At 35.6% G+C, this 16,475-nt stretch overlaps 2 protein-coding genes across 4 annotated transcripts; one reads left to right on the top strand and one right to left on the bottom strand.

Moving 5' to 3' along the window:
- Positions 1-237: 237 nt before the first annotated feature.
- Positions 238-5,342, bottom strand: LOC145571655 (uncharacterized). 2 transcript variants are annotated; one of them, XM_081630716.1, is made up of 11 exons: positions 5,036-5,342; positions 3,895-3,950; positions 3,696-3,773; positions 3,014-3,596; positions 2,791-2,928; positions 2,565-2,651; positions 1,585-2,482; positions 1,402-1,501; positions 1,042-1,131; positions 821-951; positions 238-704 (listed from the first exon to the last, which is right to left on the bottom strand). In XM_081630716.1, the coding sequence occupies exons 4-5, from the start codon at positions 3,529-3,531 to the stop codon at positions 2,907-2,909; spliced, it is 540 nt and encodes a 179-aa protein (XP_081486842.1). In that variant the 5' UTR covers positions 3,532-3,596; positions 3,696-3,773; positions 3,895-3,950; positions 5,036-5,342; the 3' UTR covers positions 238-704; positions 821-951; positions 1,042-1,131; positions 1,402-1,501; positions 1,585-2,482; positions 2,565-2,651; positions 2,791-2,906. The 2 variants fall into 2 exon arrangements, with proteins under 2 accessions (XP_081486842.1, XP_081486906.1); XM_081630780.1 differs by lacking the exons at positions 1,042-1,131; positions 3,895-3,950 and adding an exon at positions 1,209-1,301.
- A 684-nt stretch (positions 5,343-6,026) lies between these two features.
- Positions 6,027-15,382, top strand: LOC145642652 (isocitrate dehydrogenase [NAD] regulatory subunit 1, mitochondrial-like). 2 transcript variants are annotated; one of them, XM_081693840.1, is made up of 4 exons: positions 6,027-6,633; positions 8,043-8,270; positions 14,060-14,138; positions 14,645-15,382. In XM_081693840.1, the coding sequence occupies exons 1-4, from the start codon at positions 6,085-6,087 to the stop codon at positions 14,917-14,919; spliced, it is 1,131 nt and encodes a 376-aa protein (XP_081549966.1). In that variant the 5' UTR covers positions 6,027-6,084; the 3' UTR covers positions 14,920-15,382. The 2 variants fall into 2 exon arrangements, with proteins under 2 accessions (XP_081549966.1, XP_081549963.1); XM_081693837.1 differs by having other exon boundaries at positions 8,031-8,270.
- Positions 15,383-16,475: the final 1,093 nt, after the last annotated feature.

Here is a 16,475-nt window from a genome sequence, read left to right as displayed (position 1 = left end):
TATTGCTTGATCACGCCTTTTATACATGTTTAAAGGGAATTTGTACTTGTAATCACGCTTAATAAGATAATTAATAATCTTGTTAGGGTTAATTTGATTATAATTCAAGTGATCACCAATAATAGTTTTATTTGTGCATTAATATTCAACCAACATAGATAAACAGGTTTAGGGTAATCCTATTGCTTGTATGTTAGTCAAAAAGCGCACATGAATACGATCAGAATAAAGTAGAGGCCTATTATTAGGGCAGGTTCAATCTCTTTTAGGTTGGATTTGTACCTTCATCCCCGAACCCTTATTTGGTTCAACACCTTATGGAGTTGACGATCTCTTGGATCGTTAAGGGGTGTAACCTTCACCATGTGAACGGTCTACAAGTTCCTAAAACTTGTTGGCGACTCTTTTGCTCTATCTTCTTCCCTTTTGGACGCCACCGTACTTTAGTGTATGATCATAGTGGGGTTCAAGCTAGGGATTAACGCTTGAAATATTCCCTACAGCAGCTATGCCTAAAAATATAGTGATACATTGATTAAAAATCGTCAAACAACAATAAGTTTCCTCTTTCCCCAAAAAGAATACATTAAACCTTACAGGTCCCCTTGCTGAGCCATATGTAGGGAAATCTGCCGCCAAGCGGTCACTGCACCAACTTCCCATTTTGGGTCCAAGGACTGAAAAATCAAATCCATTTCATATGCCTGGAATTTAGAAAGAGATATACAATTAACAAAGTGAAATGGGATTAAGCAAAGATTAAATAGATGTTATATATGAAAAAAAATAGATGTTATATATTTACAATTGGGATTTGTACCAAATGATCAACATTGGCAGAGTGGATCTCCGACGCGGAAGAGGTCTGAATCGAATTAATCACCAAAATTTCTTCACGATTCACTGAAAAAGCCACGCCTAGTGACCTTCAAAAAGAACTGGGACAAACACCTGCAGCATGGCAAAGAAAGAGCATATTGTATAGCAAAAACATTATCAGCCACAAGAAAACAATATGTTCTACTGCTCTATGATACTTACAACATATATCCTCTGTGGACGAACACCATCCATCTGTGGTGTAAACACACGTGTGTTAATTTCCATCTCCCTTCTTTGGAAAACGTGCATCTACAAATATCATTTCAACATCATTGCACCTGGTTATTGTTAGAAATATTATAGTACGCAATAAACAAAAACCTAACCGCAAACATAGGATCCAACATGAAACACTTGCTGCGATCAGCATAGCGAGCAGCCTAAATTTTTTCATACAACTTGCCAGCAGCACTCACATACTACATAAAAAGACATTAGACATTTGCCCTTATTAATTGAAAACATACCAAGTAACTAGTGCCCTATATAATAAATAAATTCAAGGTAAGAAATTTCAACCTCATCAAAGACCTGGCCCCTTTCTACAGCAATTCCAGCACACATATGAAGCTTCACTTGTATCCCATCAACTCTTAGCATTATAGGATTCTCCCTAAATCTATTAGTGTAATTTTTTCAAAAGAAACGTAAGACATACTAAAATGAAACACTCTATGAATAGAATAAATATTTATGTCATACCTTTGTGACTGCAATCTGCGTGAGACATTGGAATGAGATCTTATGTAGTCATATAATGGAACCCGTAATCTCCGAAACTTCCTCGGCCACCAAGTGTTCACATAACCTTCAAGAAGCAAAGGTGAGTCTGAATTTTTCCTTTTTCGCTAACTTCGTTGTGGGCTAAAGCCTCTCTCTCTGCCATCCTCTTCCGAACTATATCCAATTTCAACTTCAATTTTTTTAGGACTTTGTAAAGGTTTTGGAATTCCACATGCCAAGGTACTAGGGTGATGTTGTTGCCTCTATAACTGCAAGTCCAAATCCCCCACCCTCTGCCGCTCATAAGCCATTACCTCTTGCCTCTCCCTCTCCCTCTCAAACTCCATCCCAAACTCAAATTCCAACTCCATTTCATACATCCTATCACTCTCGCACTTCATTAATAATTGTGTCTCCAATTCAAACTCATAGCCCAACTCCATCATCAAGATCATTCCCAACTCCATCTCCCTTTGCACTTCTATAACCAAGTCAACAACGAACTGAAACTCCAACCCCAGCTCCAACTCGACTAGCAAATATAATTCCCTTTCTCTCTCCCTTTTGTCCCTTTCTTTGTCATTTTGCCATTCTGTATATGTGTCCAAGTCCAATGCCCTATCAAACTGCCTATAAGTTTCTAACCCATTATCATCCACCACATCACTCGACATTAATGGAGCTTTTACAACATAGTCGTGAACATTTAAGTCGGGGTGCAAATGTCCGTCATCACCAGCTAAAGAAACTGATGCCAAATTTTTTCTTAAAGTATCCTTACCGGCGCTTTTTCACACACCTAATGTTAATCAGTTCATCTACTACATCTACACACTCCTGTTGACTATGCACAACATTGAACATTAATTTGATACACCTGCATTAAGAATACCTTTAGTTAAGATGTAAGCTAATATGTTTAGATTCATTGCTCAAAACATAAATAAAAGTACAAATACCTCCTCCATGACCATAGCTGGTCTTTTCATTGGCATCACATCTTCCGTATTCATTTCATAGGCACGGCCATACGCTACTTTTACAGTCTGGAAAGTAAAGCATATGACTTTGTGTCAACAATATTATGAAGCATATGGCTTTGTGTTAGTAATGTTATAAAGACTATCAACAGAAAATGGGCATGTGTATCTTCTGGTTTATTTGCCTTAAAATATAATCACTTACACCCAGTTTGCCAAAATCACCATTCACATGCCGATCCGCCTTCTTTGCCTCTGTTATCTGTTATGTGGTCCACACTGCCATCCTAAGGAAGACGTCCCATTGAATAGGTGTTCTTTTCAATCGATCAAGGTAAAAGATCTGGAACATAAAATTCAATTAAAATAAAAGACAAGCCAAATGTTAAAAAAAAAAAAAAACAATATAATGATTGATTAGTAAGGACCTCCTGGCAAAGCTTCCTATGGCATGCATAAGCTGGTCGATTACTAAGGAGCAATTGTCATAGGACTTTGCATCTTCAGCTGCAAACGCTGTAGGTAAAAATTGCGGGCATAACCTATGGCATGTTGTAGGACACAGTATATCAACTATAGCAAGGAGCAAAAAGGTAATCTTAAAATCTATAGGATCCTTCAATGGACCTTCAACTGCTTCAATAAGGCTTTGCCTAGGAATTCCTTCCACCAAACTGGGTGTAGTTCTCTTGTACCTACTACGTACACGGTCCAGCATAGTTCTCAATTCTTCATTGGCTTTCTTGGGTACTGGCTTCTCTCCCATCGGAATACCAAGCACCCAATAAACTTGAATGGGGCTAAACCCAAACTCTTTGCCATCTACGGTAACCATAGACAGTTCACATCCACCCGTGTCACAAGCCAATAACATAATTCCCGTGGAAGCTGCTTGTCCACAAGGGCATACAGTCCAGTAAAACCCATTTCCTTCACTAACTTGCATTTATCTTCATCAAATCTGTTTATTGTTGCATCGAAACTCTCAACACGACAATTAACATTTTCAGGCTGCACACACAAGTAATACTGTAACAAAACCTAATAACAGGGAAATAATTAAACTTAAGACAAACGAGTCAATAACAATAATGTACTGAGTCCAAATACCCTTTTCAATTCCATAGAGCATCTTTCAATTACTTTGCTGAGTTCCTTCATCTTCCCACCCTCGCTAAGAGAATTGTCCTACAAAAACAAAATGGTTTATGGGCTCTAATTACAATACAAACCACAGAGGGAGATAACAACATATACAAACTACAACCGCTGATAATGAAAAATTCACCCTAAACACATCCGCACTCACTTTATGAGGGCGACACCTTCACTTGCATCATTACCCACTGATGAATCAATCACATCCTTAATACAACATATTATAAAGAAGTTCAGTCATCTGAATTGAACAGAACATTACAAGAATGGATAGATAATGTGTATATATAACCAACACACAAAGAAACCACAGAGACAGAGACAGAGACATGAGAAGAAATACACAAAGAGATAAGAAATTGACAGAGCTAGGCAATGGATAAGAAACCAAAGCCCAAAGAATTGGATAAGCCCTTGTTAAATCAAAGGTTTCATTGTGTCATCATAAATCTGAAGCTTCTTAATGTTTATTATTACAGCGTTCCCCAAATCAACATAGAGATGTTTCAAAAGACCCTTGATGGCAGCACCTTAGGAATCCTTATGGCAGCCAATTTTTGTTTTACATCAATATGCACCTAGTCCAAATAAGCAGAAAATCATATTGACTGTTCATGTTCCTAAAACAGTGGTCAGATGTCTAATGGACAAAGTGAACCATAACTGCAACTAATAATCTATTTATGAACAATAAAGCCAAGACTAAGTATTAGAAATTTGGAAGTTGGACAAATTCATAATTATAATACATTGAGTTATAGGATATCTTTTAACTTTGAGATGAAATGGATAGAGTTCAGTTAACTATACTGACTATCCAGGTTATAAACTATAGAGTGCACTAGTGCAGTTGACTATACTAACTATCCGGGTTATCTAAAGCCTCAAAATACTCTCCATCATCAATTCTATTGTATAAGATTCATCATCAAACAAGGGCACTCGAAAACAATGCTCCATTTAAGTCTCCACTTTACTATATAATATTCATAATCACCTAAGTTATCATATAAGATTCATTAAAGTTATCTAAGTTTCTAGCATATGACTACCAACTATCTAAGTTATCTAAGTTCATAGTTCTAACTATACCCCAAAATTCCTACAATCAAAACAAAGCTTATTATCTCTGATCCAAGTCAATTCAACAGTAATTCACACTTGTAATTGCCTAAAAAGTACACACTTGTAATTGAATAAAAAAAAACTATACACCCCCACGTTTAAGCTACCCCTAACTACAAATTAAATCAAACATATACACCCAAATTTCCAAAATCAAGAGTAAGTACCTCTTCTAAATCACCACTGCGAGCACCTCCTTTGCGAGCACCGCCTACAAACCCCATTTCGCAATTATCAAACAAATCAGAACAGAAAACCCCTAATCATAACTGAAAATAAACATAGTTACACTTAAATTTCAAAATTAGGTCATACAATTACATAGTACAAACTAAGACCGAATTTTGGTAAAAAAATTCAACAAGATTGGTCCACAATAAGCTTAAGAGGCGAATTTTGGTGAAAATTCAACAACTTTTTCCGATGTCGATGTCGTTCGATGAGAAAGAGGGACGAACAAAGAGGAAAACACGAGGAGAGGGAAATAGGGAAGAGGTTTTTCGATTGACTACTAACTGTTTTTTTGAAGAGAGAATAAAGTTTTTATAGCTTGGTAACTTCTTTAGTTAATTCTCAGAAATTACAATTTTACCCCCGGGTATGGGCCCAACGGCATGCTTCTTAGAATATTTGTGTTGCCCAAAAAAAGGGCAAACGCGACCTCTCACAAAATCGAATAACAATCACATTACATGTTTTATTAATCCATATTATTTTATTTTTAAATTTTATTATGAAAATAAAAAATAAATAAATAAATAAATAAAGAATAAAGAAAAATCTAATATATATATATAAAGGGGAGTTTTTTCACGAATTTTTAGAGAGCCACGTAGGATTTAATTTTTTCATCGCGCCACGTAAGATAATAAATTTTAGTGGTAGCCAATTAAATACGAGATTATTAATTTCTTTTAGAATTAAATAATTTAACTGACACGTAAGCAAAATTAGCAAATGAAATTATCCAGTTTAAATTAATTAAATATAAAATATTATCTTTTAATATCACAAATTTTATCTAAATATTTAACAATTTTTAGCAAATAAATATATATGTAAAAATATTATTTTAAAAAATTCAAACAAACCGTGCATCACAACGCTTCATATAGTTTCTCTAAAATATAAAGTTCTCATCCCTTTGTTGATCATTTGCAGTCTTCCAAGCTTCTTCCCCAATTCCATCACAGTCAACACCGCAATCCTCTCTCCAATGGCTCGGCGATCTGCCCCAACTCTCCTGAAACGCCTCATCGACACCTCTTCCGGCCTAAACCCTAACCCTAACCCTAACTTCACGAAACCATGGCTGTCACACTCAAGATCCGTCACCTACATGCCCCGACCCGGCGACGGTGCTCCACGTAAGGTGACCTTAATTCCCGGTGACGGTATCGGACCTCTGGTGACAGGCGCCGTTGAGCAAGTTATGGAGGCCATGCACGCGCCGGTGTACTTCGAGAAACACGAGGTACGAGGTAACATGAAGAAGATTCCAGAAGAAGTTCTGGATTCGATTCGGAAGAATAAGATTTGTTTGAAGGGTGGTTTGGCGACTCCAGTTGGTGGTGGTGTGAGTTCGTTGAATATGCAATTGAGGAAGGAACTTGATTTGTATGCTTCTTTGGTTAATTGCTTTAATCTTAAAGGGTTACCTACTAGACATCAGAATGTGGATATTGTTGTTATTAGGGAGAATACTGAAGGGGAGTATTCTGGTCTTGAGCATGAGGTTGTGCCCGGTGTCGTCGAGAGTCTTAAGGTAATTCTATGTTTTTGGTGTTTGATTCGTTGTTTTTGATTGATTGGTTGGTTTTTAGTTGTTGGTTTTGGCTTATATTTGTTTTGATTTGGTTTGATTTGGTTTTTGTATTGGTTTGATTGGGAATTTTGAGAATTTTGATGATGTTGACTTTGAAGTATTGTTGATATTTTGGGTGGTTTGTGGTGATAATTGATGAAGGTTGAACATGATTTTGAATTTGGGGGAGTGGGGGTAAAATGGGGTGATTTTGCTTAGTTTTACGTCTAAGATTGAAATAAAAATACATGTAAATCGAATTTGTTAGAAATTTAACATTTTTTTTTAATCAATGATCAATCTGTTAATTTTGTGCATTGATATTTGACTCCAATCGTACTAAAATGAGTGCTGAGTAGCTAAGATTTAATGATGCAGGACTGTTAGCGGTAGATTGTGATCGAATGAGTGGACGATGCCCATTTAAGTAGCGGTTGTATAGGTGGAGTTTGGTTTGAATATGTTGATTTCATGCCTACATTGGAGTTTGGAGTTTGGTTTGAATATTTTGATTTCATGCCTATATCTTGGAAATTTATTTCAAATTGATTGTTTAGGATTCATAGATATTCAATATTGAGAAGATGGAACAACTTGTTTTCTGAGAAATAGTTGTTCAAGAACCATGAATCTACCAATGCTTTTCTTAATGTGGGTTAATCAAAATTCAACATTTGATACAAAGCACTCATTGCCTAGAACTCCATGGGCTCTTCAAGAACACTTAGGTGGGTGTAGATTTGATCAAACAAACATGTTTATGAGGTTGTGAAGTTTGGGTATGGGTCAGTAGCAGGCCCTTCGGTTTTGGGTTGGAGAATTTATGGCAGTGACCTTGATCTTTCGGTTTTGGATCACTTGGGTTGACCCTTCTGTCAATTAGTAATGATTTACCCAACTTGTCAATTACTTGGGTTGACCTAACTTGTAAAGGGGTGGAATATGGTAATTCTTTAGTTCATGATCGATTTCCAATTTGTTTACCTAAATTTAATATGGATTGCCAATTGATCATGAACTGCAATTTTTATTTTTATATTTATCGGTTTTGGGTTTGTTTCTGATCAATTCATCTAATGTAATTGCTGTAAAGATTAGGTCTTCACCAAAGTGAACATTGGAAGTTTTTTATATGTGCAATCAAAGGGATGATTTTTGTCTTTTAGAAAGCTTTTTGTGCTACGCTGCTGCCACAATTGAAATGTCATCTATTGATAAAAATATGCTTTAAGGTTTATCTCTATTTTGGCAGATTGTTGGACCCCTGTAGTAGTTCTATAACCTGATTTTCTCTATTACTATCTCTTCTGTTTGTATGGTCTGGCATACTTCTTGGACTAACTTCACGTCTTTGCTAGGTGATAACAAAGTTTTGTTCGGAGCGCATTGCAAAATATGCATTCGAATATGCATACCTCAATAATAGAAAGACTGTGACAGCTGTGCACAAAGCTAACATTATGAAGCTTGCAGATGGTCTTTTCTTAGAATCCTGTCGAAAAGTTGCAAGCAAATATTCTGGAATCAAGTATAATGAGATAATTGTGGACAATTGTTGCATGCAACTCGTATCTAAGCCTGAACAATTTGATGTGATGGTATGTGGGTGCATTAGTTACATCTTTTGCTTTAACTTCATGATTTGCTTGCATTCATTACATTATAGTTGACAGAATAATTACTTTTGCTGTATTTCCAGGCCTTACTATCTTTGACATGTTAATTACAGTTACCTTTTGTTGTTGGTGAGTCAATAACCTTTACCTTTAGTCAAGCATTTGTACTTGTCCTTCCAATGGATTGCATGTTTCAATTTCACACACTTACAGAGGTTAATTGTTTATCCTAGCTCAACCAGCCAAGCTGAACTAGCCAAATAAGGTACTTACCAATTACCACTTGTGGACCTGACCTACCCCATACCCTAAATTAGATTATTTGAAAACACAACTTCTATTTCAAGTAATACTAATAGACAACTACTGCCTAAAAAGCGAACCATAAAGGCCATTTCTTACAACATTACCAATGCCTTCTTGATTCTTATGGTGGATCTCAATTGACTGGTTCTCTAATATCATTTGGATCTGTACATTCTTCAGAGGATCTTTTTATTATTTATTTTTTTTATTGTGTCATTTTTTTATAAATTAACATTTGCTGCATTAATTCCAAATAGACTAGTGCTCTAAGTACCAAAGTCACATGGCTTCCTGTTTTAGATAGAGATAGTATGTATATTTTACCAGCAGGTCCTATAATGTAAATTTATCAAGATTTGTGATCCTTTTGTTTTTCAATATAGACCATGCATTTGAGCTGCTTAGCAGTCTGGATGTATTAGAAGGTTTATGAACCTTGATGATCTGAAATTGTGGATGTTTAATCACATGCATTTTATTGTCTGATGTTCTGGATGCTCAAGGTTATCGAGGTATAATGTATAAAGTTCATGAGCTCCACCACGAAACTATGGGACAGAGCGATAGACTTTAGATTGAGGAAATGTATGAGAACCTCAGAGAACTAATTTGGGTTTATGACAGGGTGTTCTACCATGAAAGCTATATATTTGGTTATTTGATAAGGCAGATGATGTAGTATTATAGGCCGAGGAAAAAAAATTTACACATGATTTTCATTGACCTGAATAAGACTTAGTACAAGGTGCCAAGGGATGTGTTTTGGTGGGCAATGACTAAGATGGGTGTTCCTCATGAGTGTATTAACCTAGTTAAGGATATTTATCCAGACATCAAAACAAGTGTTAGGACTTGCAGGGGAGTACCAAAGGAATTCCTTATTCTGATTGGACTTCACTAAGGATTGACATTGATATCTTTCCTCTTTGCAGCAGTATTGGATGAATTAATAAGCTCTATCCAAGGTGAGACACCTTAGTGTATGCTGTTTGCAAATGCTATTGAAATTAAAAATGAGACTAGAGTTGGGGCTGATGCCAAATTAAAGAAATTGAGGCAAGAATCTTGTGGTTTTAGACTAAGTCAAAGCAAGACTAGTTTTAGTACTATGAGGGTAAGTGGAGTAGTAGGGACATAGTAACATTGGATGGTTAGAAGGTGCACATGAGCGAGTGTTTTAGATGGTACATTTCGCAAAATAATGGAGAAATGTACCAAAATAAAATCTATAGGATTATGTCTGGATCATTGAGGAAAAATTGCAAATGCGGATGCGGATGCTGTCTGATTGTGGTAATGGTCTCATTGTCGTTGAAACGACTTGTAACAAATGAATTAAACGGATTGCAGCAAACCAGGTGTGATTTTTTTTTTTCAAAAAATCCACAGTAATGGTTTATAATTTTCAAGTTTAAAAAGTATTTTTTGAAAATATATAGCCAATATATTAAATAAAAGCAGATAACATATTTTTTGAACTAAAATTCACTAAATATCATGTTTAATAGAGTACATAATTAATTACAAAAAGAACAGATGTACATGTAAAAAAATGTTCTAATGCAGTGATTTCCCGTTGCATAAATTTCAACGCGGGGCGAAATTTATGATTTTTGTCGTGGCGTTGTATAACAGGGTTTTGCGGAATGACAATCCTAATTCTGTTACAGAACGGATTTTCTATAATTATGGAACGATCAAGTTTTAATTCCATGTTCTATATGGCTTAACAACTGGAGTATTGCATGATTGTAGTATACCTTTGAAGTTACAGGTAAAATTTTACTAGACAACTATCATCACAACGTTGTTATATGGGTCAAATCCGGGATTCAAGAAGGATCATATTAGGAAGATAAGAGTAGCAGAAATGCTTATGTTAAGTTAGATGTGTTGGATCGCCGTAGGATAGAATCGAAAATGAAGATATAGGAAGAAAGTTGGAGATGCCTTGGAGTTTCAGGCATTGAGTATACTATAAGAATCAATTGCGTTGGTTTGGTCATGTGAGGGGAGATGACTCACCAATAAGAAAAGTAGAGGTTTGAGATCAAGATCTCTGAATAGGCCGAGGAACTAAAGATGACTTGGATGGAAGGAGTTGAGAGGGACATGAGTTAGATTTGTAGGAGCACATAACATTAAGCATAAAGGAATGGAAGGAAGGGATCATGAATTCATGGTTTGGTGAGTACAAGAGAGAAAATCTTAACCCCATCTTTGGATTAAGAGTTGATTGTTGTTTTATATTTGTGTTGGCTTTTGATATGGTAGCTAAACTGAAATAAATGGCTGAATTGGTGGCTTCTATGTGGAAGAAGGTGATATTGCTCTATAAAGAGGCTCACTGAAGGAGTGAAGGACATTAGATTAGAAATATAGTGGAGATATGAGTGCCTTAAGGACCTCATGGAATTCCAAACTGAAATGCTCCATAATAGATCTTTGAGGATGTTCGATAATGGAAAATTTCTTTGAATTGGATAAAAGACCTGATTGCTTTTGACTTCACTTCCAGTTAAATTTCATTATTTTAGCTTTCTCATCTAGCTTGATCTGATGATATACAAAGTTGCCATCTACAAATTCTACACCACTAATGTCTTTGGCTGGGGCCATGTTTGTTTTTCAAACCACCCTTGGTTAGAAGTCTCCTTAGCAAGTTCTTCTGAATGTTCTTTTCTGCTAGCATGCCTACGACATTTCTATGATATATTTTTTTTCTGCTTTTTCCTCGTAGAAGGTGCATCTTTTTGAGTTAACTTCGTATGAGGCTATGAGCCAGTGTTTATGCCTTCCTCTTCAGAATTGTAATTTTGATAAAGTTTACCATATCTTATCATATGTTTTCCAGTCACTTCAGGTTTTTACTTTAGCTTTGATGTTTTTAAATTAGAATCTCAGGAAAATATACCTTTTTTTTTCTTTTGTAAAATAAACCTAGTTCTCTGGTTGTAATCATCAATAAATGAGGTGAATTACTTTTTTGCTGGAAGAGACTCCCTGTTGGCATTTACAAACATCTGCCAAAATTAGATCCAGTTCCTTTGGTCTTCAAGCTAGTTTTATAGGACCTGGTTGCCTGTACAGTCCAGTTTTCTAAGCTCATGTTAATCAATACATTTTGGTGACCCAAATGGAAGGAAGTCTATCATCCTATATTTCTTGTTAAGGTCACACGTTGAAATTAGATTGGATTGTAATGAAATAGTGGTGATTGAAGGCTCTAAAATTTAGTATTCATTGGACTCTCATAATATTTTTGGCACAACATCAACTTAACAATTTTCTTTTTGGTGATCTGTTTCACATCTTAGAATAGTTGAAATAACCTCTATTTAGAGTTATCCAAACTTGGTGGCAAGAAATGCTGATGTAAAACACTCCTAGAGCATTACTGAAGTTTTTAGTTTTTAACAGGTTACCAGACCTGATTTAGACTTTTGGAAAGTTTATTGTCAAGGTTCTGGAGTGAATCAAATCTACTTGAGTTCTTTGAAGAGAGCAGTTTTATTCATAAGATGCATTTTAAACATTGGGCACAGTTGCAGGATTTCCTGCATTCTGCTGAGGGCTGGGCAGTTGTAACCTTGTAGTTGATGACAAGTGAAGGCTTAAACAGTCTTGGCCGTATTTTTTCACTTGAGTACTGTGAAAAGAGTACTGATATTAACTATTTGCCCTGTTCCAGCCTTCCAGGACTTTAAGCATCCTACCTGAGGCTGGGCAGTTGTAGTTGAGTGAAGGCTAAAGCACTTTTGGCAGTGTTTTCTCACTTAACTTTCACGTAATTTCAAGAAAATGTAAAAGACAATTAGTTGCACAGTATGCTAATGCTGAATGGAATATGATATTATTAGCCATCAAAGCAGTATAATTAAGAATAGATACTAGCAAATGTTTGTTGTTAGCAATGGTTTAAACTTCATTAGTCTTAGTGAATAGCTATTGAGAAGCATTTAGTTTCCTGTAGCATGACTACAAGCGGTTTGAGATGCAAATACAAATTGAAATAACACTTATTTGTCCATCGGGAATCCAGTTGGCCAACTTTTTCTACATGGCATTACCAAAGAAAGGCTTTTAGGCTCTGTTTGTTTTAACGGAAAACAATTTATTGGGAAAATGACTATCCATGGAAAGTAATTTTCAAGATAAAACACAATAGTAAAAAGTTTTCCTTTGTTTTGTTTCCTTACCAAAAAATTTTATATATATATATATATATATATATATATATATATATATATATATATATATATATCTTTGAAAGCTCCAAAAAAATTACATAGGATGGGAAAAATAGGAGTGGAAGGGAAAAGATGGATGAGAGGGTAGGTAAAATATTAAAGGAGAAGGGAGGAAAATGTGGCATACCTTCCTTTTAAATGGAAAACATCTTTTATTCTTGGGAGATTTATTTTCCATCTTTGGAAAATTGTTTTCCATCCCTTTACAAACCAAACAATGGAAAATGAGTCATTTTCTAGGATTCCGTCAAAACAAATGGAGCTTTAGTTTCTATAGCTTGACATTGGGAAGTAAAACCTTTGAGGATTCTTAATCGTGAAACATCTTTGTTATTAATTTATATTAATCAATGAATAATGCTCTTGTTCTATAACATACAATGTATTGTATGGGAACTTGAAGTTCAAGAAGAATCATCAAAATGTGTCTTGATCTGTTTTAGTGTTTTGCTTGTAATATACTTACCTCTTTCTTTTTTTTTTTATTTATTTATTTATTTATTTATTTATTATTTTATTTTTATTTGACACATTCCTTTTTAGGATGTTTATTATTAGTTGACACGTTTCCTTTTTGGGTAAGTTTATACCTTGTACTTACTAGTGTACCCCACTTGTTTTATTATTTTTCCTCAATCTCTCTCCTCTCCTTAATGTGTGTGCCTAAATTGAATGTGTCAACTAAATAGAAATGGATGATGTACTTGATAAGATACATACTATTGTTCATCAGGGTGCATTCTTATAGTCATACCTTTGAGAGCTTTGGCAATCCCGTGGAAATTATTTTGAAATAAAGCATCATTCTCAATGTGTCCACTTTCTAATACATGGTCTTTAGTAATTTTATTTTTGTGCATTATGTTAGCTTTTTATAAGGTATGCACAATGTATAAAAAGGCTCAAGGCACACCAAGGCGTTTTGGAGTATCTTGCGCCTAAGGCGCGCCTCAGAGCGCCTCACTGAAGTGAGGCGCATATAATAAGAAATAAAAAAAATTCTGAAAAAAGCTCTTGTTGCGCCTCAAGCTGCGCCTTGGTGCGTCTGTGCGCCTTAGCTGCGCCTCATTGAAGTCGCCTCGCCTAGACCATAAAATGCGCATGACCTCTATCGCCTTGCGCCTCAGCGCCTAGGCGTGCCTTGTATGCAACTATACGTGTTAAAGGTCAATTGTAGATTCTATGCTGACCTGCTTGTGTATCTTGATCTTTTAGGTGACGCCTAATCTGTATGGGAATCTTGTGGCAAATACAGCAGCTGGTATAGCTGGTGGTACTGGAGTAATGCCTGGAGGTACATTCTGCTCCTTGGATTTCTGATAATTAGCTCAGTTTTGTGCTTTCAAAGCAACATATTTAACCAGGCTGAGCAAAAATTAAAGATTAATGCTTTTTGTATTCACACCATAACTTGTTGGGATTATCTATCCAAACCATTTGCTATGAGTATTTTCTTTCCTTCTTGTTGGGAAGATCATATTATAAGCCTGATGCTTAAAAAAAAATTTTGAGTATTGTTTGCCCCCTTTTTCCTCAGTAGTTTAGACTGATTTGAAATGCAATATTATGTAGGTTTTGGGTTATTCTTTGGCCGAGTCGAATCTTGTTCATGACCAAAAGCGGTGTTTCTTAACAACATAATATATAGATAAACATATAACAATATAATGTGGTTGGTAATTTGACTTTTAAAATGATGTACAGCAAGATTGTGTATTCAGAAAATCATAGAAATTAGTAATTTGAGTTTAATACGAGGTTAAATAAATGTCTCATCAATTGAATATTTTGCATCTGAAGGTAATGTGGGAGCAGATAATGCTGTGTTCGAACAAGGTGCTTCAGCAGGAAATGTTGGGAGTGATGAAATATTAAAAGAAAAGAAAGCTAACCCGGTAGCTCTTCTGCTCTCATCTGCAATGATGTTGAGACATCTCCAGTTTCCTTCATTTGCTGATCGATTGGAAACCGCTGTGAAAAGAGTGATAGCAGAGGGCCAGTATCGAACACCAGATCTTGGAGGTGACAGCACCACCCAGGAGGTGGTTGATGCAATCAAACGATATCTGGACTGAAGACATTCTCTGTGGTTTTTGACTGTGAAGCCTGTTGACAGGCCTAACCTTTTTGGGTATCTGCTTGCAGAATAATCCATACCTTCAAGATCTTCTTGTAATTGGCAAATACTTTGGTTTTAAATAATATATGATTCAAGATAAAGAATCATTAGATTGAAAGACGTCGAGCATTTTGAGGATATAGGAAATTTTATCAGTTCAAGAGAAAGCTGATTATAGCTTCCTGGACTCTATTGGCTTGCACTGAAGATGTGGAAGGACCATAGGAGACTGGAAATTGATGTATATTCTTTTGTAATTGTTTAAATGATAGCTAAGCGCTGAAGGCTGCTGAGATTTCTGTTATGTTGATTATTGTGCTTATATATAATCTTAGTAAAGCTGATGAAACTAGAGAAATTACTTGCAGATAACATTCTGCAGGTTAAAAATTAATAATATTGCAGTTTTTCTTGCTCTATATCACCTAGAATTTTGCCCCTTAATAAGGTGTGTTTTTTTTTTTTTTTTTTTTTTTTTTTTTTTAAAAAATTTTTTTTTTCTCCTTTATCCATTATTAATCAAATAAATCCTACTAATTTTTTTAATTAACTTTTGACCTTTTTAATGTGCAAAACACGAAATTAAAATGAGGGTAGTACATGTTGTCCATTTCATTAACAACAAATTGTAATTTTACAATCCTAAGACAATAGAATGAAGATGCACTAACTACTGATTACAACATAAATCTAAAATTTTGCAGCATGAGAAAGCATTAAGATATCTTCGATCTTCTGATTGATCTTTCTTTAGGAAAAGAGGGAAGTTGAGATATTTTCGTTAAACCATCTTCTCTAACTTCACTTCCATGCTTGCATGAAAATGTAATCTTCCCAATATTAAACAATGATCTGAATCCAATTCTCTTACTACTTTTGGTGCATTCCTTCATGGCAATGAGGAAGGGATCATCACACGGCTTACATAGTCTCGTTACCATTGACGCCCTTCGTGGTGGCTGAAATGCCCGCCATGGAGGTGGAGGAATCTGCATGAGACCAGGGCTAGATGATGATCTCATCAATGGCGTTGAAGATTTCACGGAACACGAAGCCGAGGCCAGGCAGTCCTCTGCCTGTTGGAGATGGAAATCAACATTATTAACATTTCTAGGATCATTGTTTGGAGAGAAAGGACCCAATGTAACACTACTCATGTTGTGTGGTAAATTAAGAAATGTGGTTTTGGGAAAAATAGTCCTGTTTATAATGATAAAATTGGTGTACAATATCATACCTTCCTTGCTTTCTAAAGGTAGGGTGACTAATAACGCAAGCAAGTGAAACATGCAAGAAACAGGTTTTAGGTCACGAATTCACGATGTAAGGGATATTGGGGCATTCCAAGAATGCTTTCACCACTTTATTATGTGGGTTTGACTCATTCAAGAGTGTAGTCATTAGGAGTCGGTGAAAGTGGTATCATGTTGGTTAGAGCGGTACCATGGTTTAGATAACTAACACCATGGGATGCACAAATAGAAAAATGACAAAAACGTTACATTCTATACA

This window comes from Chenopodium album, chromosome 1 (genome assembly GCF_948465745.1).
Source record: "Chenopodium album chromosome 1, dcCheAlbu1.1, whole genome shotgun sequence".
Classification (NCBI taxonomy): domain Eukaryota; kingdom Viridiplantae; phylum Streptophyta; class Magnoliopsida; order Caryophyllales; family Amaranthaceae; genus Chenopodium; species Chenopodium album.
This window is presented reverse-complemented; position numbering and strand designations above follow the sequence as displayed.